General features: G+C 42.1%; 1 protein-coding gene across 1 annotated transcript in view; it reads right to left on the bottom strand.

Annotated features, from left to right (window-relative positions):
- MCTP2 (multiple C2 and transmembrane domain containing 2) overlaps positions 1–24,363 on the bottom strand; it is a 116,815-nt gene that overhangs the window by 88,509 nt on the left and 3,943 nt on the right. Inside the window, exons 2-5 of the mRNA XM_056499993.1 lie at positions 13,547–13,644; positions 12,222–12,762; positions 7,074–7,136; positions 5,856–5,964 (exon numbers count right to left, since the gene is read on the bottom strand). Of these exons, the coding sequence (XP_056355968.1) occupies positions 5,856–5,964; positions 7,074–7,136; positions 12,222–12,698 (649 nt within the window). The 5' untranslated portion in view covers positions 12,699–12,762; positions 13,547–13,644. The remainder of the gene's footprint in view (positions 1–5,855; positions 5,965–7,073; positions 7,137–12,221; positions 12,763–13,546; positions 13,645–24,363) is intronic.

Genomic DNA, 24,363 nt, shown 5'->3' with positions numbered 1-24,363 from the left:
AAGTGGAAAACCACTACATCCTTGTAGAGAAACAGCCAAGACCAAGGCTTAAAGGGGAAATCAGAAAAAAAAAAAGTCTTCTGCTTGCAGGAAATTCAGGTGATTTTGGAAAGTTTTGTGCCCAGCTAGTTTTACACGGCCAGATGGAAATGAAACATTGCTTGGAAACAAGCAGTCCCAATAGATTTCAGGGGAAAATAAAACCAACCAGAAAAAAAAATACACACAGACCTAAAGAAATAAAAACCACCACAAAAAACTCAATAAACGAAAAAGACCAGAGAAGTGTGAAGAAAGTGTGCAAACCCACAGTTTAAGGGAGGGTGAAGGAGGGGGAAAAAATGTCTGAACTTAATAGTAATGGAATGAAAGATGCAGATATAGCACTTTCTATTCAATACACTTCAGAAACACAAAAAAAAAAAAAAAAAAAAAAAAAAAAAAAAAAAAAAAAAGTATCTGGGAAAAACCTACCAAAATGCCATGTGACATAGGTTAGGGACATGTGACAGAAAGCACAGAATTGTCTTTGGTACGAATTGGTCCAACTACTTTAGGCACTGGCAGAGGCTCCAAGATCTCCCTGAAGCTTTCTCTTCTGCATGCTGAACTACCCCAACTCAGTGTTGTTTCTTGTATTCTGAGTCTTCACCCTAACAAAATCTTCTTACAAGTCTCAGGAAGATGCAGTGTGAGCTGTTAATGGAGGCAGGTGCCCCCCAAGGCTCAGCTCTGACAACTGATGGAGCTAGAACAGGTTAAGAAACCTGTTTTCTAAACTACAATTCTGGCACAATAAGAGTCACAGGGTGCTCTCTGGGCCCAAATATTCTCCCCCTATGCTATCATCCCTACATTTCCTAACTTAACGTTACAAGGATGGGAAGAGACAGAAATTGCTTTTGTTTGGACTCCTCCAGACACACAAACTGCTTTTGTTTGATCTCCTCCTGAGGTTCCTATCTCAGTGCATTCCTTTCCCACAGCAGTGCAGGCAGGATGCTCACAGGGATCACCGTGCCCAAGGGCAAAGTTTGAGGCACACACTTTGCATTTCCAGAATCTGGGCTTGGCACAGACAGACACACTCAGCACAAGCCCTTGCTCACAGAGCCACATCCCAACGAGGGCTCAGCACCATTCAAACCCTCAGCACTGGTAAATTAGCCATGATTACCCCCTTCAAAAACAAGTGTGAAAAGTTGCCTAATACATGGCAATAATTAATAAATCTGAAGGCCTAATGATCTAATTGCAGATACCCTGAAAACAGAGAAAGTCTAAATTAATCAGCATGTTTGCAGAGAGCGATTCAGCCTAATTGCTCTGAGCATTTGCTTTCCAAACAATTACTTGCTCTAAGCTGACAAATACCCAGCACAGCATACACACATCCCTTCCTCTGTCACTCTGGTATCAGCACAGACCCAGGCAGTGAATCACAGAATGATAAAATACCCTGAGCTGCCAAAACCCACCGGGATCACCAAGGTCTAACCCCTGGATAGCCCAGAGCTGAGAGTGGTGGGTTCAGCAGGCTCACTGCTGCTGAAAGTTCAAGTGTAGGTTATCCTACAACCTTTCTCTCCTTTTAGTTTGTTCTTAGGATCTCTGTTACAGCTCACAGGGAGTTCCCCAGCACCCTCTGGCAGTGGGAGCTGTGAGATGTGAGAGCAGAGGATGATGTGCTAAGGAAAGCAGGATGCACACATTGAGGTGCTGCATTTTCTGTACTACTGCACCTCCCCTTGCTCCCTTCCCACGTTCAGCTGCCTCTGTCACCAGAGGAAAGAAAGGACAGGAAAACCAAAGTGCAGCAACAGGAAACAAATGAAACCTGAAAGGAAGAAACAGAGACGGGGCAGAAAAAAAGATCTATGAAACACAAAACCAGGTAGAAAAGAGAAACACAAAGTTCAGGCTGGAACAACGTGGTTAAAAGGGGAAAAAAAGAAAAAAGACACCAACCACAGCCACTCACCAGCTGACATCACATCTGGGAACTGTGTTCTTGTAACCACACTGTTTCACAGATGAAAAATGAACTTTAAAAGCACAGGATTTGGAAATGGGAGGGGCTGCTCACCCTCACAGGCACTCAAAACCCAGTTTCTGTTTATTCTTACAGCAGCAGAGCTGGGTTTGCCCCTGAGGGAAGGCAGCCCTTCCTCACAGCTGTGGCATCACTTTGTTCACTGCTCTCTAAGGGAGACTCGACCACGAGACACTTGCACAGTCAGAGCACCCCAGTGCCAAAAGGGAGCAGGACCTCTGAGATTCCTTTAGCTTGACTCAAACACCCTGCCCTGTGAAGGTGAACCAGTAGGTGGAAATGGGCTGCAGCCTCTCCCAGCTCAAAGCACGAAGCTGAGCTTCACAAAAGTGTCAGCATAAAATCACCAAGGGTGTGACAAGATGCCAACACTTAGAGCACCAGTGATATTTTTTTAATGCCAAATGAGATACAGAATATTCATCTCTCTGTTCTGCCATGTTCCTGCAGTGCTTCATAGATTTTTAATAAAAAATAACATTTCTGCTTTCTTACTACCTACAGTATTAAAACTACACAGACACAAACTCCTTGTCATCACTGAAACACATCTAATTACAGTAATACCATAAAAATCAAACTTCTGGTGCTGTGTATACACACACAAACACCCATAACCTTCAATGTTTGGCTTGTCCCCTACAAGAATTATAAATGTAGGACCCGTGCACTGCCTAACATTGGCCCCAAAGGTGCACACAGGTAACATGCCAAATTTACCATCTGCTCAGGCAGCTTCTACTGTGTGACTGCTGAGACTGTAAGCAATGAAATCAGACTCCAAGCAAGGTGATGACCAACAGGTAACACCTCTCCCATCCTGCATCCCTAGACAGGACACTGATTTTGACCCAAAAAAGGGGTTTTTGGAGCTTCTCTACTTTCCATCAGAATCAAGATCCTGCTCTAGCAGCACTTGGATTCCTTGGCTTGGGCACATATATTGGGTGTTGCTGTAGAGAGGCTTTTTCTTTCACCTACCCTTCAAAAAATAGATAAAAGAGGAGAAAGAAACACTGAAACTCTGATTTATTTTTCTTTTCTGCATTGTTGTGCAATTTAGAGGAAGTACATGCATCTGAACCAGTCTCCTGGGCTGATGCACCCTCTCTAAAGAGAGCAGTACAAGGAGAGGAGCTGCAGAAAGTCAGAGACACAAGAGACAGATAAAAAGCAATACAAGAAGTAAAAAGTGAAGGAAAAAATAGGAAAGAGCAGATGTTAACAGGATTAATACTATGAAGAGGAAAAAGATGCAATAAAAATCTGGTAAAGTGAAGGAGGAATTTCTATCACACCAAAGGGAACATATCCTGGAAACAGCAGTACATAGTGAGGCAAAGAGTCAGAAAAAATACTGGGAAAGTTGGAAAGTTGGTGGTCTTACAGCCTGCAGTTCTAAGCAGAACTCCTGTTCACTTTTACTCAGCCAAGCATAATTATTTCCTAACTAATAACAAGCATATAATGAGTAAATTCAGGGAGAAACCTGTGAATTTCATTAGTAGTGCCAGGATTTTTTTTTTTAGCAACAGCTGTTTCCAATGTCAGAAGTATTTTTCCTTGGTCACACACCTTGGGTTTATTTTTACATGTACACACAGATAAATACTTCTTACATTGGGGCAAAACAGAGGCAGAAACAGACTGAAGATGAGCACAAGAAACTTTATTCAGCTGCCAGGAGAGGGCATCACCCACCCACACTGCAGCCCCTAAGCCTGAGCTATTTACACTGTTGTAAAATAGAATTAAGGGGAAAAGTGCAAACATGAGAAGAAAGCAGGAAACTACACTTAAACACCATTTCATTTATCTTTAAGTAGATAAACTCCTTCAAAAAATGTAAATTGATGGGTTTGATGACTGCTTTGAGTTTGGTTTTTTTTTTTCCAGAAAAATCACTGATTGCATGATAAATGAAAATTAAAATTTAAGAAGATCACAAGAGTTATGTGAAACCCTGTTTAGGCTAAAGATCCTGAGGCATAAACTCTCCACTCAGTCTGTGGTGGATATTTTGCTAAATTCAGATTATTCAGAGCCCAGCACAGCAGCTCTAACCAGCACCAGGGTGGGGGGAGAGCAGGCAAGTCACACTCTCCCAGCCCACAAGTTATCTCTGAGGCTTTCTCACACTGAAGAGACAAGCAGAGCTCACAACCTTCTTTCAAAGGCACGTGGAGAAAACCCAGTGGTTGCAGGTCAAGCCCCAGAATCACACAAAGATGTCACATAACCAGTGGCAGCACAGACCTGTAACGATGGGCATCCACAGTGTGCTTTTTATTTTTCAAAGGAGCCACCACTGCAGCATGGTGGGGACTGATGAATAATCATTAAATCACTGTTTTCTCCCCTCCTGCTGCCTGTGCAATAAAAAGCAGCAATTCTGCTGAAGGAAGCATCACCTCACATACTCAGTTTACTAAATGAGAGGTCATTTGCCACAAAGCAACAGAGACTCATCAAAAGGGATTTTTCCCCCCTTATGTTGTTTCACTATGCTGTCCAATGCTTCACTAAGACAAGCATTTGCTTTCTTACACAACAAAACACAGCCTAGAGCAAAGTATGCTCTGTCTTCTCTAGAAATATTACCCTGCTGGAATTGCTCATTTCCAGCATCTTTTTCATAGGAGCAGTTGGATGTGTCCTGGCTTGTGCAGTCTGCTAGTAAAATCAGATTAACTGCTACCCTGTTAGGAAATACAGGCTTCTGTAGAACCAGTAAAGATCTTAATCTAAGTACTGGTTCACTCCTTCCAAAAACTGCTAGGAAAAACAAGCATACACTCAACCAAAAGTTACTGTTTTGTAGCCATGAAAAACCAGAATGGAAAAAGGTAACTGAGATACCAGATAACAGAAATCCCAAGGAGCAGCCTGTGTGAGAACCTAAATCAGACAGGTCCCTCCAGGTGCAAACCTTCACAGGCCCTTAGGCTGAGCAAGCTTTTGTTTAAGACCAAATGAATAAACCCCAAGGCTTCACCTCAAAAGAAGCTGCTCAGACGTTTTGCAAGACAAAACTACCAGAATTGTTCCCACATGCAGGGAAAAAATAAGAAGTAAGACTGGACATATGGAAGAGCTCTCAGACAGGTTCAGATTGAGGATCCTGATGCAGCTGCTGCTCAGAGTCCTCAATCCTGCACAGAGGGGACAGATCTTCCCTCCACAGCAAGGGACTGGCTGCTCATGAGCATCTTTACTCCCTCTTTCAACAGTCTGAATAAAAGCCAGGTTAAGGGCAGGCACTTTCACACATTTTTTCCAGGAATTCCCCAAATATTTCACAATTCATTTGACACATCATCTGGGGGTGGGTTTTGGGATTTTAGCACGCTGTCATTGTTCAGTCACACCCCAGGTTAGAGAGGATTGTTGGCTTACTGCCCTGCTCCTGTGGTTTCATTAACATCCTTGCAGATAACCCCAAAAGCACTCCTAATAGCAGCTCCATCATTGAACAAACCTCCAATTAGTCTTTGTTTTGGGGGTTTTTTTAAGCTGAAATAGAATTTCTTGCAGTTCCTGAATGGGTACAGGTGCAAAGGGAAGCCAAAAGGAGCTTTGCAGCTGCACAGGCAGGCAGGAGGAGCAGCAAGCAGAGGGCAGCTCCCTCCTCTGTATTTCCAGAGAGAATAAACCCAACCACTGAGTGCTCTGACCTGCAGGACAGACACAACTCCGTGAATTCTTGCACTGCAGATCAGCAGCCAGCTTGCTGCCAGGCTGAGATCAGTGATAAAGGAGAGATGTGAGTTCTAGAGCAAGGCAGGGGAGAGGTGGGACTCACCACAGCGATCCCTGATAACCAGGTTCCTGCCTTCCTTCAGGTGGATGGTCAGCAGGTAGGCAAAGGGGCTGGGCAGGTCACTCAGGCAGTCGTTTGCTTCCTCCAGAGCCTAAGGAGAACAAAGGAATCAGTCACACACCTCCTGAAGCAGGTCATAAACGAGGCAGGTGTGCTCCCAGTGCTGCAGAGACAAAGTTCTGCCCTTTCCTTAGGGCAATCTTTTACAGAAAGCAAACAAAGAGTGGAAAGAAAAAAATATACCTTTCCCAGGCTTTGCTTCACTATGCAAGTAGCCAAGTGTCAGCAGCAAGTATGTTCAAAAAGGCAAGGGTTTTACTTGGAAATGAAAGGTGATAACAATCACAAATGCATGCACAGGTTTTCCAAATCCTATCAGGTTATCAGCACTTTTTTTTGGACCTGTTTCTTGTGCATTCATAGCATCTCAAGTTGGAAGAGGCCCCTAAAAATCATCTTGTCCTTTGCATCCATCTGCATCCTCGGGAGACAGAACACATTTCACTCAGCTCCTGAGAGCAGAGGATGCATTTCTTCATGCTGCCCCAAAAGAGAGAAGCCCAGGGGCAGGCAGTGCTGGTTGTGAGGTTTAGCAGAACAAACTCAAGAGGAATTTTGCAGATCAGAGGTGCTGCCAGGGTTACACACCTCAGCATCATCCTCCAGCTGGAGCACTCAGTGAAAACAGCTCTGGACAGCACTTGAGAGGTTATCAGAGGGCAAAGGTAGAGAAGTTCATCCACAAAGCAAACTTGTTTTACATGAGAATGACTGTCAGAACTGCCAGTGCCTTTTCACACTGCCCTAAAACTGATTTTGCTGTCTGTCAAAGCCTACAGCTGTGTTATTTTCTGTATTTATTTTAATCCAGTTTGTTCCTACACTGTTATTTGAGTATTTATACTGATGCTTTCATCAGTTATCAGTGCAATATGGATATTATAGAGAACCTTAAAAAAATCCAGAACGTTTGGGTCTATTCTAAACATTAGCAACTACTCTGAACTACTAAAAAGCCAAACAACAAAAACCACCCATAAACACACAAAATCCCCACAAATTTAAAAAAAAAAAAAAACAAAACCCACACTGGGCAAATCTCTAGATGACTTCTTCACCTGATGAGTTTTTAAATTTGTAAGAAGCAAATAACCTAAAATAAATTGTGCTGTTGATCAGCTTCAAACTGACAGGACTTACCATTTGGTCATCAAAATTTTGAGATGATAGGGAAGAGTCAAAATCCATTTCTCCACAAGGGTACTATAAAACAAAAGATACAATGAATTAGACAACAATACAGGAAAGAAAGCATCAATCAAGAAATTACTCACACATATGTGTAATGAAAGAAATGCTTACTTATGCATATAGATAATTTAAATTTTTTTTTCCTGTTTTACAGTAACTGCTCTTAGGCTCTTGAGTTTAATCCAGGAAAAATAAGTGCCTGCTTCCAGCCAGGAATAAATTTCTTCTTCTCCTCCCCAGCACTGGGTGCTGAAGGCTTTATCACAAGTTCTCCTGATATCTGGAGGTTGTTGTGTCTGGTGGCCAGCTGCTCTCAACTGACCACAACTTCTCCTTCACCATCCAAAAAGCAACTTCCACTTAAAGGTTTTGGAAATCTTTTTTTACTCGGTTTGGTGTTTGGGGTTTTTGTTTGTTTGTTGGGTTTTTTGTTTGTTGGGTTTTTGTTTTTGTTTTTTGGGGGGGCGGGGGGGTTGTTTGGTTTCAGTTTAAAAAAAAAAAAATGCTCAGGGGAAAAGTTACAAATTGTTGAAGGGAAAGGTGTCCTTGTTTTGGACTGGTTAATTTTCCTTCTAATAGCTGGTACAGTGTTCTGTTTTGGATTTAGGGTGAGAACAATGTTGATAACACAGATGTTTTTAGTTCTTGCTGGACAAGTACTGTCCCTCTGCTGAGGAACTGGCTGGGCATCAGCCAGCAGGTGACAAACAATTGCACTGTTTTGAATATTTGAACTGTTGTATCACTTTTAAAAAAATATTGCTTCTTTTAAAATCGTGTATATAAAATATACAATTAATATAATTAACTTTTAGACTTTTATGTAGCTTTATATTATAAAACATAAAATATTGTTAAAATAATTACCTCTTCCTTTTCTGTCTTTTCCTGTCTATCTCCCCAAATTTTTTTTTTTTTTTTTTTTTGGTGGATATCTTTATATCCACAAATTTTACCTTATCCCCCCTATTCTCTGTTGCATATGATGGGTCCCACTGAGCAAGGAGTGAGAGAGAAGCTGTGTCATATTTAGCTGCCTGGTGGGTTAAACCACGACAAAAGAGAGAAAAAAAACACAAGGAGCATCTACTTCCCCCATGTTCCTGCAGTAACTGGATGATCCAAAGGATTTTTTATCTACAGGAGAGCAAGTCAAACATTTCTTCCTAAATCCTGACTCATCCAAAAACTTGAGGCTACTGGCCCAGCCTCTGATGCTCATCTGGCTGCTCCAATGCCCACGACCATCACTTAAGCTGAAGAGAGCCTGGGAAACTCTTCAGGACTGATGCAGCCCATTCAAACACAAAGATTTGTGCTGAAATCTTTGCAGAAATGCACACGAGGTGGAATTCGATCCTCATGTGAAAGTGTGGTACCATCCAAACCTGTCAGATGAGAGCAGCATTGTCTGCAGCACTACAGAAATATTTAAAAGTCAGCCAGCTCCTGCACCAAAGTACATAAATCTTAACTCTATTGACATGCTGAAATAAACATAAATACCCTTTGTGCAATTCTTTTCCTCCTCCTCCTGTAAATGCATGTATTATATATCAGGAAGTACAGTGATCCAGCACTGCAAGATTTCCCTTGCACGACAGACAAAATCTAACTTTATGGTTCCCACAGTAATCATAACTTGGCCACCTTGCAAAAGCACATTAACAGCGGAAAAATTATCATCATAAAGAGCAGCAAAAGAATTTTCTCACACAATGGAGCTGAGTTACAGCTGCTAGGGGAACCCTAACTTTGAATTTTCTGACTAGTATGCATAAAATCTCACTCATGTGCATTAAACTTAGTGTTTCTTGGAGTCTCTGGCTTCACAGGAATCTCCTTCAGGCACCATCATTGGCACTGGTAATGGTTTCTCTTTGCAGCCTGTTTTACATGGCACAAACACAGGATCAAAGAACTGCATTGAAATTACAATAATTTTAAATTACAATAATTTTAAAAGTACTGTCTTGGCTAGCTTGATATAATTTATTTTTAAAAAAATACCCTCAAAATTATGATTTTGTCTTTATTCTGTTTTTTGTTTACTTGCATTGCATCCACAGCTACTGAACTATTACAATTTCAACTAGAAAAACTTGTTTTTTTAATTTTAGCTCCACATAATATAAATTACTGTTATTCTAGGTAGCTTACTGCAATGAGATCACTGAATATAGATAAAAGTCTTGGTGAAAATATGGTCGTGAAATCTTGATTTTATCGAACTACAGTGACACTTCTCAACTTTAAACAAGTGGGCACACCCAGGGGGGGCCACAGCCCCAAATGTATCTGCATGAAAAATCAAGCAAGAGTAGGTGTATCAATACACATAAATTGAAAGTTCTTGGCAGGTGTTCCTACCTCTGCCTCCCCTTGTTTTCCACAGAAGAATTACTCAAAATACAAGACCACTGAGTGCATCAGCAACAGGAGAAGGCTTTGGGGTGCCAGTGACTCACTGCAAAGTGTTGGCAAGGAGATAAAGAGATACCAGAGCACTTCAGCATGGGCCATGGACAAAACCCAATGGCAAAAAAAATTAAAAAAAGGCATTACAGGAACCCTTTACAACCTGAATCACACAGGGATTCAACACAACTTCACTTGCCTCTTCAGGCTTGCCCTGGGTGCAGTGAGGAACAGAGAGGAAATCTCTGACAAATGGAAAAATGATACCTGTGAGCAGAGCCTGGGTGAAGATGGGCTGTGCTGAGCACCCTCAGCTTGCACAGAGTTCAGAAAATGTGAGAAAGCCACAAGCAAAAGCTGATGTCAGCCACGAGGATCTCACGATTTGGGGTGGCCAGAGACAGCCAGGAAATGAGTAGGTGGCATGTGACAGGCAATTCAGGGGAAAAGAAGCTCAACCTACATTTCTGCTTTTTTTAGTTTGTTTTGTTCCAGGGATCTGCCTCCCTTCTGATTTACCTCCCTGGGCAGGGAGTGATGCCCACACAAGAACAACTCTTGTGCCCCTCAGAGCAACCCCACCCAGCATTCAGGACCAAAAACCTCTCTAACAAACTATTCCCATCCGAGGAACACACAGCACAAATCTGGCAGCTGTTCAATTAAGTACAAGCAAAGCTGAATATTGAAGTTGTCAAATAATCTTAGAATATTGAGGTTTGGGTTGGAAGGCACCTTACAGATCATTCAGTGCCACCCTCCCTGCCATGGACACCTTCCAATACTGATTTTGTTTTTCATCAGATTCAATTTCTATTTCAGATTTCAATTTTAATTTCTAGTTTCCTTTGCTTCATTCTCTCCTTGCATTTTTGAGGAAAAAGATCTTTATAAGTTGCACTGGAGGCAGGTTACAGTAAAAAAGCATATTCACACAGAGAGATGATTTGCCATACAAGTAAATACCAAATTATTTACACACACTAATAAATACAGAAATACACATTTAGGGAAAGATGTAAGTGCTGCAGAAAATAAGCCAGACTCAGATTGTGCACCTGGATGAAACTTGATTTGAGGTGAAGCTATTAAATCACTGCACAGGTACTTCATTCTCCTAGAACACTCAGTTTGTTCAAAAATCAAAGCAGGACTTAGTATTAACTTCGTTGTGCAGGAAAAAAGTCGCTGCTATAGTTAAAACAACCTTAAAAAACTTCCAAAATAATGAGTCCATATATTTACTATATACGAGTGAGGTGCTACAACTTTTGAGTTCGATTTAAGCATAGAAAGAAAGCACTATACTATTTCAGTCCCTTTTCTTAAGTACCCCTCAGAATAATTAACACTCTAGCAAGATTAAACCACTTTGTGAACAATTTAGCAACACTAAACCGCAAGTGATGGTCAGTAGCTACCGGTCTGACACTTTGCATCACACCAGGCTGGGAGCCGACACCCATTTGGTAGGAATACACAGGCCTTTGAGATGCAAAACAAGCAGTTTGTATCAGAAAGGACCATTTTCCCCACAACAGCGCTAATCATCCTTTTGAACGTGCAGTTAAAAAACAATTAACCTGGGAAACCCCCCATTCCCCAGGGAGGACTCAAACAAAAATGCCCGGTTCCCATTTTTGCATCTTGGGTGACTACAGAGGCAGCTCCCACAACTGCAACCATCAGGTCATGAGAAAAAGGCACCAAGAAGTTCAAAATGTAACCTTCCCAGAGAGAACTCAACAGGAGCAGACATACTTCCACCAAATATAAATAAAACAAATTTTGCCTGAAGTGTTTCCTGCAGCCACAATCTTCACCTGCTGTCCATATAATGAAGCTATCATACAGCTCCTCAGGATTCCAAATTTGCTCAGGCCTGGCAGGAATTAGTTTCATGGCAGTACTGGTATCTGATCATCCTGTGCATGGGACATTATGTCCAGACACAAATACTGACCACAGAGACAGGGGGAAGGAAAGGGAGTGCAGAGAAAACATGTTCGATTTTTCACCTCCTCAAATCACCGTCGTAAAAAACAAAATAAAAGTCTTGAGAATGATGCTAGATGGTCTGCTGCCCACCATGTGCTTGTTTTGGCTAATTCCAGGTACAGGCCAGACTTCACCTGGCTTAGAGCTATCTTTCACCTATTGCCTTCATCGGTCTTGAGTGCAAGGATGGCAAATTGATTGTGCTACATAGCAATCCTGGTAACTATATTAACTAGAAAGCAAATGTATCAGCACCTCATTTCAGAGCTCAGAGAACTGCAACAACTTTTGATTTGAGCAAGCAATTCCAACAAATCTGAAAAATCCAAAGTACCATTACAAATAACAAGAATAATAAAGAAGCATAATAAAAGAATAAAAAAAAATTGGAGCAGTGTTATTTGCAGCCCCAGATAGGAAGGACAGTCTTGAATAATGTGTATATCATGTAAAGTTTAGGCTTATTTGTATTGCTCATTCATTCCTTGAACAGAGCCCCCTCCTCACAGAATGGTTCAGGTGGGTAAGGACCTTAATGCTCATTGCCATGGGGGCTCTGCACTCAGAGTCCTGCCCAACCCTGCCTAGGTCGGATCCTCCATCCCCGTATAACCCAGAAAACGCAGGAGAAGCACAGGAGCCCACAGGAGGCCCCTGACCCCAGTGCTGCTCCACACCCACCTCCGCGCCCTGGCTGCTCCGGCGGGCGCTCGGCAGCAGCTCCAGCAGGTCCTCGCTGGATCTCCTCCTGCCCTCGGACACGGCGCTGCCCACGGCCTCAGCCAGGGCAGCGCCCACGGCCTGCGTGGCCGGGCTGGCGACGGCCACCTCCGCCCGCGGGCCCTGCGGGGACGCCCACGGCCACTCCTCTCCCGCCGCCGTGCTGCCCTTCAGCGACACCCCCGGCCTGCCAAAGCTCCTGGGGGAGCGGCCGGGCAGCGCCTGAGCTTCTTCTTCCTCCTCCTCTCCTTCCTCCATGAGGGTCTCCACCTCCAGCATGTCGGGCACTGACACGCTGAGACAGCGGTCCAAGGAGCGGCCCTTCCTCTCCAGCATCTTGCCAGGCCTCTTCTTCGTCCTCCTCACGCTCAGGTTGCGCAGGAACGGCCGCGTCTTCTGCTTGAGGGATCCCCACACCGAGTGCTTGTCCAAGTCCATTGCTGCAAGGGGATCTCTCAGCAATGCCTCCTGCTCACAGCAGCCTCAGCAATCCCCAGGGTGACTAAAAGGAACGTAGGAAGGAGGCAAGTCAATCACAAAAGTGAACAGCCGCTCAAGACTATGATTCATGTTGTCTCATCTTAAAACTTTCAGTCATTTCTCTGAACAGTTTAAAACGGAGCATGTCACATTAGTAAGTGCTTCCAAATACAATCTGGTGGGTAGGTTTGATTATTTAGGAGGAAAACAGCCAGAGCAAGTATTTATTCCTACACAAAAATGCAATGTCTGCCCACTACTTCGTAATTGCTAAGAGAGGCCATTATATTTCTTCTTCTGTCAAGCCTTGATTTGTGAAAACTTGAGATTTATCCAATTTGAAACTGTTTCTGTACAAAGCTTAGTGATGGGAGTTAAATCGTGATAATGCAAGCACACAAAACATGCTGGCAAAGCTGGCACTGACATTTCTGCTGCCACTTTCCCAGGCCATGCAGGGCGTTGGTGGCTATTTTCAAGGTTACATGGATTCTTACAGGATGTGTTGATGGCACATATAAAAAACAGCTCCACAAACTAAGTCACTGAGGCTGAAGACAGGACACTGAACTTGAGGAATCCCAACTGGGACCCCAAAACACTTCCTTGCATTAACCCACTGTCAGTAAAAACTAAAGAATTATTTTTCCTTGTAAAGTAGGCAACTGAGAGAAAAATAATACAAAAATGGATGAATGGGTCACTTTTGAAAACCTACTGGTGGACTCAACTTTGAGTTGGTTCACTGTGAGCATTTACACAGCTGGAAGGGTCAGGAATAAAAGAGCTAAAATAAAATCACTCACTGTGTGTGCATCGTAAGGGAGCAGGGACACCTCTGAGCACAGGAATATCCTCACAGACAGACTCTTCTGTGGGTAACAGCTGAGCAATCATCCTTATTCTGTGAAAAGAGGTGGTCAAATCATCATCAAAACCCAGTAAGGATAAAGCTGGTGAAACGTTCAGATTTACTCCTTTGCAGGCACACACATAGATGTTACAGTACATATCCATGTCCTCAGAAATACACACACATTAACTACATGAGGGCTGCTTCCTAAACTCACAGCATGTTTACCTTCTAACTATTGCACAGTTGACAAAAATTATTTCCCACTGTTTTCCTGATTAGTAGGAAAAACACCAGGACAGGCAACAGAAACACAATTGTTAGATTAATCCACACAGAGAAATTACTGCCTGCTTTCAAAGAAATCTGCTCTTGCATTCATTAATTTGAATGAGGCTGTTACTTAATAACTTATTTAAATAACTTTATGACTAACCTCACCACACTTGCAGAGCGTTCAGGAATCCACAAAAAAATTCTCTGACTGCATTACTGTGTAACTAAAGCTGCACAATACTCCCCTCCTCCATTTATATTGGCAAATAAATAATATCAGCACGATTATATTCAATACAATAAATTAAGAAGCTTAATGGCAGTGCATGCACTCACAAGGCAATAAAAGGTTTTGCCCAAAGAGGAATGTGTGTTAGTGCAGATACATCAGCTTAACACAGCCACAATATCAAAGTGCACATGGACAAACTGAAATTGTTTTTTCCCTTACAAAACCACTAAGTAAAAAACTGTTGGGGACCCACAGAGGAGGATTTCACATAGAAAGAGCCACCATGCCTTTGTGTTTCTCACTGAACTCAGGCTGAACAAAATAGGTTTAGAGGGAGGAGAAAAGACATAAATGCCATCCCAATTTGGCTGGGGATGGAGGGATGCTCTGCTGGAGCAGCACCTGATGCCTGCACAACCTCTCGAGCCGTGGCTGGGCTTGCTCCCACCAGCTCAGAGCTTTCCCTTAGCCCTTCCCTCTTCCCATAAAATCCTGACAAGGCAGGCACAGGGCTCCCTGGCAGCGTCACACCACGTGCCAGCAGCAGCAGTTACTGGGCTGAACACGTTTGCACACAACATTATGAAACACACTGCTGGGAGTCATTTGAACAGCTCATCCTCTGCCATGCTCCCTGTGGGCTCGCCTACTGCTGGAACCTGCTGGAGCCACGATGCTGCAAATAAAGGCACAGCCCAGCTCAACATCCACTTCTCAAGGCACTTACTGCTTCCTATTCCCTTCCTGTTTTTCTCCACCCCTCTCACTTTGAGGACCCACTGCCGTTGTTTTTATTTTGTTTGCTGAGAGATGTTGTTACCAAGGAGCAGACTTGTTCCTGTAGGTTTTTCCAGTTGCTTTCCCCAAGTCAAATGTTCTTTTTCCCAGTTATATTGCCTCAGTTGCTGACTAGAAATGCCCATTCAGAAAGGATGGTGCAGAGACCACACTGTGTCTCTGATACCAACCTGCACTGAACCCAGAGTGGGCAGAGTCCTCCTCAAGCCCAGCAGAAACACAGCAGAATCAAAAAGTTTAAAAAAAAAATTAGAAGGGTTTTGTCAAGACAGCAGGGATGGCTTCACTGAGCTGCCACCTCACAGCTCCAACACTGGAGCACCACATCAGTGATATTTGCTGCAGAGGGAGCAGCAGCTTGCCTCAGCTGAAGAAATAAGCCCATCCCTGGTCACTGGATTGCCTGGAAGTTTAACCATACTCTGCCTCTGAACCTTTGCACCCACATTCCTGCTGCAGCTACAACTTCTCTCATATAAGTATTGTATTTATAAATAAATTAACCCAGATGATGGCTATGAAACACAATTAACAACAAACACACGATGTGTTCTCACCTGAGGAAAGTGTAAATACAGCCTGAAGGGCAAATGCACTGACATCAGCCATCGGCCCATGGCCCTTTTTCACTTCCTCAGTTCAAGCAGAAGACACACAGATCACCACCATAACAAGAAATGTTCCCTAGGGAGATCCCTGGAAGATTGGGAAAGGGGATCACCCTCCTGCCCAGTGGTGCCAGGATTACTGGGATACCCCTGCCAGGCCAGCCCATATTCACATATACAACTCTTCTTTCTTCCTACATCAATTTCCTCTGCCTTTCTCTTCCATGCAGAACAGCATCCATAGAAATGCTTTATTTTGAAGAGAGAGAAATTCTCCCTTGAGTGTAGAAAGTGTGTTCTTGGTACCAACATGTTGTTCATGTACTCCTTATCCTCCACAGACCAGTTTTCCCTCTTCCTTCCTCAGCCTCAGAAGTTCATGGCCAATTGTATGGCCAAATATTCCCTAAGCAACCACAGGGAAAAAACACACTTTGCCAAATTCTTGGTCTAAGCTTGGCCTCTTTATTCTTCCCCTTTCAATGGCACATTGTAGCAAAAATCTGCAAACAGAAAACATTCAAAGAGACACACTTCCTGTTATCAATTTTACTCTGTTGTTTTTGATTTAATTGAATGGCTCCTTGTTCTTATGCAACAAGAAAAAAATAATGTTTTCAGTCTATCTCCTTCAGCCTTCTCTTTAATACACTGCCAAATCTCAAATGCTCAGAAGAATCCATATACTTTATTCTCATCCTTCAGAGAGACTGCTTTTGATTGCACCTGTCATTTTTATTATATCCTTTTATTTTGTCATCTCCTCCTCTTCTGGGGGTAATAGGGACAAAAGAGAAAGGATTATAGAGAGAACAGTTGGTCACAGCTCACTATGATTGAACAAATATTTCTAGCATTTTATCCTTCCTTAAGTATCTTCTAATTATGGTCCTTGGAATTCTTTAAAAAAACTTTATGTGCTTTGGTTTCTTTCTGTAAAACACTCCATATGCACTCCCTTAAATTCATATAATATTTAGAGCTAAATGATTTTTTAGATGTTCTACCAGGTGGTTGTAAGAGATATTTCAAATGGCATTGAAAGCCTAGAGAAATCATCCTGCAATTCTACTTCACTTACTGTCTTGACAGGAAGCCAGCAAAGCCACAAGTGAGAAACACTGCAAGACACTCTGAAAACTGTATAAAAGCACCCAATATAACCAAGCAAATGAACTGAACAAACCCAAATTGATTTACACACTGGAAATTGTGGAAGAAACTGTCTTTCTTCACTATGGAACCATTCCCCACACACCCAGAAGTGCCCCATGCATGCTGAAGATGCTGGTTAATATTTTCAAAGTATCATCCTCAAAGTCAGCCAAGATGACAAAAACACACCTGAGCACCATGCCAGCACTATTAGAGCTCTAGATTAATTGAATCTATTAAACTTATACACATTTGTTTATCCAATGAAGGTGAAAACTTTGGGTCAGTGTGCATGCCAGGCACCTCTGAGCTGGAACTCATTCAGCATGTTTTCAGCTACAACTAAATGCTAATAAACACTTAAATCCATGGCAGCTGAAATTACTAACACATGCATCAGAGGCTGTTAGGAAGATGCTCCTCACTTGAATGCATATTAGCACAGGCTCAAATTGGAAGGAACTAATGGAACTCCATGAAAAGCCTCTATTGATTCTGGCTGTTCTGGAATAGGATATTCACCCCAATCTCTGCCTGTCTGGCACATTCACTGACTTAAACCTAATGTACGAGACATTGTACAAACTACAAGAAAAGATAATTACATTTCTGTTATGCAACATAATATTTGTCTATGGAAAGTTCTAATATAAGTTTATAACCTCCATTAGGTTTATAATTTCTGAATTCAGTGCACTGAGAAAGCTGACAAAAAGGTGATAAGGGAGCAGGGGAGTAAGGGACTGAGGACTTTTTTCCATATTTTTCTTTTATCTTTTTGCTATAAATTGAGTCTTCTGGCTCTAGGAGCCATAAATGAAACCATTTCTCCCTGGGAGAGAAAGGAAAATGTCAGGGAAATAGCTCTCTGCTGGCTGAACAATCACTGTATGTGCTGGATGGTTATTTCTATAACAGAACATACCAAGTACACCAGGTTTTTAATATCATTGTAGCTCAAACACAAACCAAATACAAACCATTACTAGGAATGGAATAACTTTTTCTAAAGAAACCAACACTTCCTTCTTTGCAATGGCTCATTTCAGTACCTTATCTGTCAATGCTTCATGCTAAGCACCAACAGCCACAGAGATAAGAAAATATCATCCAAATAAAGTAACCCTTTGTGCAGCATTACCAGTTTGCCCTGGAGCATTCCAAACCCAGCACCAGTTATTAAAAGAAAAGGGAATACTGTACCAGGGGCAGGATGTTCCTTGGATCATCAACACCTTCAAGCAAGCACTGTGCTTCCTTTTCAGAAAAAAACAAGTCCAAAGCAAAAGGCTGAGCTGGGTGGGCCTGAGGCCATTCCTCCCAGGGTATGATCCCAGGAGGCAGCAAGGGACACTGAATTCCATACAGCACAACGTGGAAAAACTGAGACAGCCTTTTCTCCCTGCAGCATATGGCAAATACCTAGACTTAAATATGATAAGGCACCAGAAAAAAAAGAGTCTAATCTCAATCTGATTCTGCACAGGCTAATTACCCCGGGGAAATCAGTGCTAGAATTATTTTTAGCACTAACAAGCATCACAGAGAGTGCACCGATGCAGTGCAGGTAAAGTCTTCACTGCACAGGTGATTTGCTGCTAAAGCAGGGTCATGGCTTGGGCAGCTTCCAAATCTTCCCACTGAGCTTAAGCTTCCCTGTAGGGCTTGAAATGATGCCAGTCTGGGGATACAGATCTTGCTCTTCTGTTACTCTTTTGTAACAGGTTCATTTGCAGAGTGCAGTGGGATGCTAAACTTAAATATATAAAATAAAATAGAGACTTGACCTGTTGCTGTTAGCCAAACTAGTACAAGTGCCTCACAAGAAACAATTTTACATGCTTCAGTGAAAACAAGATAACCAAAACAAACCAGCTTTATTTTCTTGATGTGGGGTGAAAGAAATCTCCAGTCTCTGCAGAAGATGGCAAGGGTAACATCCAGGGTAAATACAAAGCTTACAGAAAAGCCTCTTTGTTACATGCAGATAATAAAGGCATCTAAAGTAATATTTTCTATTTTAGGTTTGGGTTTGTTGCTTTGGGTTGGGTTTGGGGTTTTTTCACAGATTCACAGATTTAGCGTCTGGGCTTTTAGATCCCATGCTTGGTTTTTTGATTTTTAATTGGCTCAAACGTGATGAGTCTCATCTTTCACAAACACATGAAACAAGAATACATCCTCCTCCACTTAGCAGCAAGAGAGGAACAGGGACACTTTAACTCCTTAGAGGCTCTTTTGCACAATCTGGAGGGTTTTTTTCTCAACATTCATGAGCAGACAGTAACTACAAGACGAGAACAACCAGCTGCTACAAGCATCTTAAAATAGCATCAGATAGTGAAAGTTACTGAGAAAATACCCTGCACCTGCCTCCAGCTTATGAAAGTATTGCTTTCATTTTGCTTCTGTCTTTTCTAAAACAGAAGAAAAATGATGAGTATGTGTAGAGGAAATGAGGGAGGAAGTGTTTGGGTGTATTTTTTCCAAACATATTTCACAAGTTCCTTCCACTCTTTGAGCTTTCTTCAAAATATTGTGGCTTGCAATTGTACCTGTGCAAGCCAAAGGGCCCTTTCAACCTTTTCAGTTTAATTTGTGGGATTGCACCAGGTATGATCTCTACAGTGCAAACACCACCTGCTGAGCAGCAGACCTGCCCAGGGACACCTGTGCACAGAGATCTGCTTCCTGCAGTGATGATGTGCACCCCAAACCAGACTCCAAGAAAGATCCTGGAGGGGCAGATCCTTCTCCTGGAAGGCTGAGGTCACACCAGCACCTGGGACACATCATCACCACTGAATATATCTGGTTCATAATTTGTCTCCCTGTTTCCAACCCCATCAGAAGATCCCTGGGAATGCTGGCACCTGGAACAGAGCAGAGGAGAAGGGAGAGAGGGAAAGCTGGTGAGCAGCGAGGGGAAGGAGAGCTGTGGGTACAAGCAGCATAAGAAGGAGATAAAAAGTTATCTTTTTATCTCATTTTAAGAAGTTTAGTTGCTGTACAGTACCTGAGGTTTGCCAGGGCTCACACAAATCCAGGATGAGGCAGGTACCCACGCTGGTCCCTGCTGGAGGAGCTCTGTTGGGAATCCAGCCCTGCAGCTCCTTCCTCCTCACTCTCCCCTTCCAGCCCCTGCTCACCTCCCTTGTAACAAAAGGTTTATTTTTACAACAAGAGGTGCACAGAAATAGATCCTCCCTTTCCATAACTCTCAGGGAAAACAAACCTAGGAAGGAAATAGAGACTCACTTCCACTGGGGGCCAAATCAACCCGTGCCTTTTATTAGCACTTAAATCATATATTTCAATGAAAGAAGCTTGTGACTACACACAGATTACTTGTCCATGTGCCAGCATCTCTCCCTAAATAACTACTATTACTGTCACACTTCTTATCAAAATTCAGTGACTATAGAGGAAAGGTCTATTAAAAGCTCTGTGTGATTCTTTATTTAACAATTTACAAAAATAACCCAAACAGAACACTTTTGATTCATAAAAATGGCCTGATGACAACCTGAGCAGGACAAAAACCTGCTGGTTTGCCTTTTTTTATTTTATTTTTTATTTTTTTTTCTTCTCCTTATTACAGTGTGTTCCTCTTTCCAAGAGTAACATGGCACAAGCCAGGCTCAGAGCTCTCAGTGAGAGCTGGGCACATGGGAGAGTTGAGATTACTCTGAATTTGTATTAACCTTTATGATTAAATGTCCTCTCACATTTAACATCTCCACACAGCTTGGGTGTATCTGTAGGTAAAGTGAACCTGTGCTTTGGCAGCCTTTTAATTCCCAAAGAAGAACCCTAAAGAAAAGAGAGTTTGCTGTGTTGCAGCACAGCACTGAATGAGGTAATTGCCCTGATTTTCTGCAAGAGCCACAGGTCTCCCTACAGAAAATAACAGCACATAAACATCTGGAATTGTGCATCACCCTGAGAAAGATGGAAGGGACACTGGGAAACCCACAGACAGAGAATCTCTTGGTGAAGCCAAGTGTTTGAGGGTCTCACCTGGACAATAATTTAGTACTTTTAATATGAAGAAGCCAGTGCACACAACTAAAAACAGTCACATTGCTCCCCTGAAGTCATTTCAGCAAAGTGCTCAGCACAAAAACAGCAGCACAAACCCAAAGACTCCTTTAACTCCTTTAAACTTCCTTTTTTTTCCAACAGTAGAGACTGAACAAATGCCAGCACACATCTCTAAATGTCAGTAATTTTTCACAGAAAAGAGCCAGCTTTGAGGTTTCTCTTTCCATTCACCATCTGAGTTTTCAGCCTCCTGGCACCAGAAATCTGCACCTTGTCTCCAGTTTCTGTTACAGCATTATTCTGTTACAGCATTATTTTCCCACTGAGAAGATTAGGGAAAGTTTGTAAATTTAACTCATGTGCATTGGCAATTTACACCTTGGCACTTCCAAACACTGGAGTTTTGGTTTGCTAGAGATGAAGTCCCTAAGTACAGGCAGGAGCAGCATCAAAAGAAAACCACAAACTATTATTCCAATAACTATTTTAAGCTTGGATAAAAGGGACAAAAATTAAAATATTAAATAGAAATACTCTGCTGGGGTGAATAATAAGTGATCTGTTCAGGATTTTACTTGCAGAAGTTCAGAGAACCTCAACTACAGCAAAGCCTGGTTTTGTTAATTCTGGTTCCTGGAAGTGATCCAATCAGAAAAACTCCACAAAACAGGAATATTTGCATTGCTAACGTATAGAAGAGCTAGGATGACAACTGCCAAAGCAATTTAAACTTCACTTTCAGTTTTTCTATGATTCTACATGACAAACCTGCACCATGAAACCTGCAGACACATTACACAGTCCTTAAAAAACTCTTTGGCCCTGATTCATCTGGGGCAAACTTGCCAGAGGCAGGGTGGGGTAGATTGCTAAACTTTAAATACCTTCCCTTAAGCATATTTACAGCTCTTGCTGCTCCTCTGTACACTGCTACCACAGTGGGGTTTTTTGTTTTTAATCCTCCTTTCATGCACACATAGCTCCAGGCAGGACAGTTTAGAATAGATCAAGCTGGCCACTTGTCATTGTGGTGCCCCATTCACATATTCTCAAAGCAAATGTTAAGTGCACAAATTATGACTACTTAGCCCTTAATTAACAACAAAACACTGAGTTTATTAATCATGGATGTTTAGTTCTGGTGAATACTGACTAAAAGGTATTTTAATTCAGCTGTCATAATTATATAATTTCCTGGTTTGGCTTATGGATTAAAATCACATAAAGCTCAAATCCAGAACTTTTCAGCAGGTGTCAATACACCCTTTAAATATGTAGTAATTTCTTTTTAATGGATTTAAGAGCTGTTCACATTTCAGTTCCTCCATCTAGCAGACATGGACAGGAGTCACCAATCTGGCAAGTGTCTTGAAACACAAACTGCTCACAGTCAGCTAAACAGATCTGCAGGATTTCTGGTTCAATTTCTGCGCCCAAGTAGGTGAATGTCTGATTGGCTTTCGTTTGCTTACTATCAAAGACCAGACAGATTTTTTTGCTAAATGCTACTATGAAGCATTTGGTGAATGGGAGGAACGAGAAGCCTTCCTGAACTGAACACAAATGCTTGTAATGAGATTTGTATCTTACAGTTTTACAGAGTTGAACAAAATTCAGCCACTTATACAATAAAATAAATTAAAATCACCCAACCACAAAGGCACTGTTCCCACTATCTGAATTTGGGTAGGGAGCATTTATTCTAAAATAATTACAAGCAATCCCAAATAGCAGGACTTCTACAAAATCCACTAGAATATGTAACTGGAATTAGATGTTTGCATTCAGAGAGGAAAACAAGACAAAACAAAACTCTCCAGTTAATTGTTTCCAAGTCGAAAAAACTGGGAACAAAGCCTGCTATTGAATGAGCATTAATGATCTGCCATTTGGATCTGCAGATGTTTCCCATGAGGGAAGACAGCAAAAAACCATTCCTCTTCAAACCCAGGGAAGCAGCGACAAGGGGATGAGTTATGTTCATTCAACTGGATATTTTTATTTGAAATTGTCAAAACCATTAGGTTCAATAAGATTTTACTTCAAGGGGAACCTGTATCCAATAAAATTTCAAAGAACTGAGCTCTTAATCTCTCCTCACTTAAACCCAAATGAGTCAGACTTTAAAAAAAAAAGAACTTTCACAACCGTGATAAAGTGAGCTGAGAGAGAGACTGCCCCATCCCTGCTGACAGCTCCTGATCATCACCACCTCCACATCAATGGCAACACAGACAAATGCCTGCTCAAATAAATTAGCATGGCCCCCTCACTTCCACTCACCCCTATTAAAGTATTATCAAACAGTATAGATTATACACCCTGTCCTGGCTAGAAACTTACCTTCTAGAGTAGGGCTTATCTGTTTGGGAGGAGAGAATGAAAGTGCACACTCATAAATCCTAAAAAGACAGAGCTGCTTCTGTGTCTTCATTTATGGCATTATGCAAAAGCAGAACTGTTTTATTTCTAAATTGGCTCTGATCTCAAGGCAGCAAGAATTCCCAAAACAATGAAATTCTCCCAAACCTGAAGTTTCCAGTAAAGCAAAATTTACTCCACAGACTACATCTATAGTTCTAGGAGTGGGCAACAGGAAGAATTGTCAAGGGTACAAGTACTTCCCAGAAAGGAAGGATATGAATAAGATCTCCTTATTTTTCCCCATCCCAAAAGGCCAACAAAACCAAACAAAGATCTCAAAAACTACATTAGTATTTAGCTTGCATTTTAGCAAGTTGTTTTTGTGGGAAAGTGAAAACAAGCCAGCAAAGGGAGCATCTGTGTAAATACATAAGGAACAGGCACCCACCACAGCAGGAGGAAAAGTCACCCACTGGGTCACTGTGCTCCATCACAGTGACCAAAACACCAGGAGCAGGCCAGCTAATGAATTATTTTGAACTAAAGACCACCAGAAATTGTTGCCAAGAGGCTTTCCTTGAAGGTGGTCACAGCATGCATCCAACCTGCCCAACGGGAGGCTCCTCTGGTGGCAGGAGGGGTTGGACACCTACATGATCACAATGAAGTTCCAGCTTCAACTCCACAGGCAGACTTGAAGACTCTGAGCTCCAGGGTCTGTTTTCCTCAGAAAAGCAGCAGTGGAAGTCACCAGGAAAGCACAGACACAATTTGTCCCCATCTAGGGTTTGACAGGAGGGAGTGAAAAAATCAGAAGCAAGGGTTAAAAAAAATGCCTAAAGGTCATCAGGCTGCTTATGTGAATAAAACAAAAAAAGTCTTCTTAGAAAAGCAGTGTGCATTTAAGAAAATAGAAAACTAAAATTATTACATGTTCCAGATTTTCCCACAATAATCCAATTATTTCACAATGGAGCTTTGCAGCAGTAATGTAGCCTTGCAAAAGGTCAACTCCATCTGTGTTCTATACAGATTACTTTTATGAAGAGCCAGTTAATCAAAACTCAAAGAAACACAGCACTGAGCCCACAATTTACTTCAGGCTTTTCCCCCAAGTGTGAAAATTGAAGTTGCATCTAATGTTCACCTGCTTGAAACTATTCCAGATAATTAGCAGTGATCCCAGGAAAACCCAACCACATTTCCATCACACACAGTACACAGGGGGCCTGCATCACTCCAAAATCCACTTAGCCCAATAAGCTGCCTCCAACTCTGACCAAAAACAGATGC

This window comes from Oenanthe melanoleuca, chromosome 10 (assembly GCF_029582105.1).
Source record: "Oenanthe melanoleuca isolate GR-GAL-2019-014 chromosome 10, OMel1.0, whole genome shotgun sequence".
Classification (NCBI taxonomy): domain Eukaryota; kingdom Metazoa; phylum Chordata; class Aves; order Passeriformes; family Muscicapidae; genus Oenanthe; species Oenanthe melanoleuca.
The sequence above is the reverse complement of the archived record's forward strand: the minus strand, read 5'-3'. Positions and strand labels throughout refer to the sequence as shown.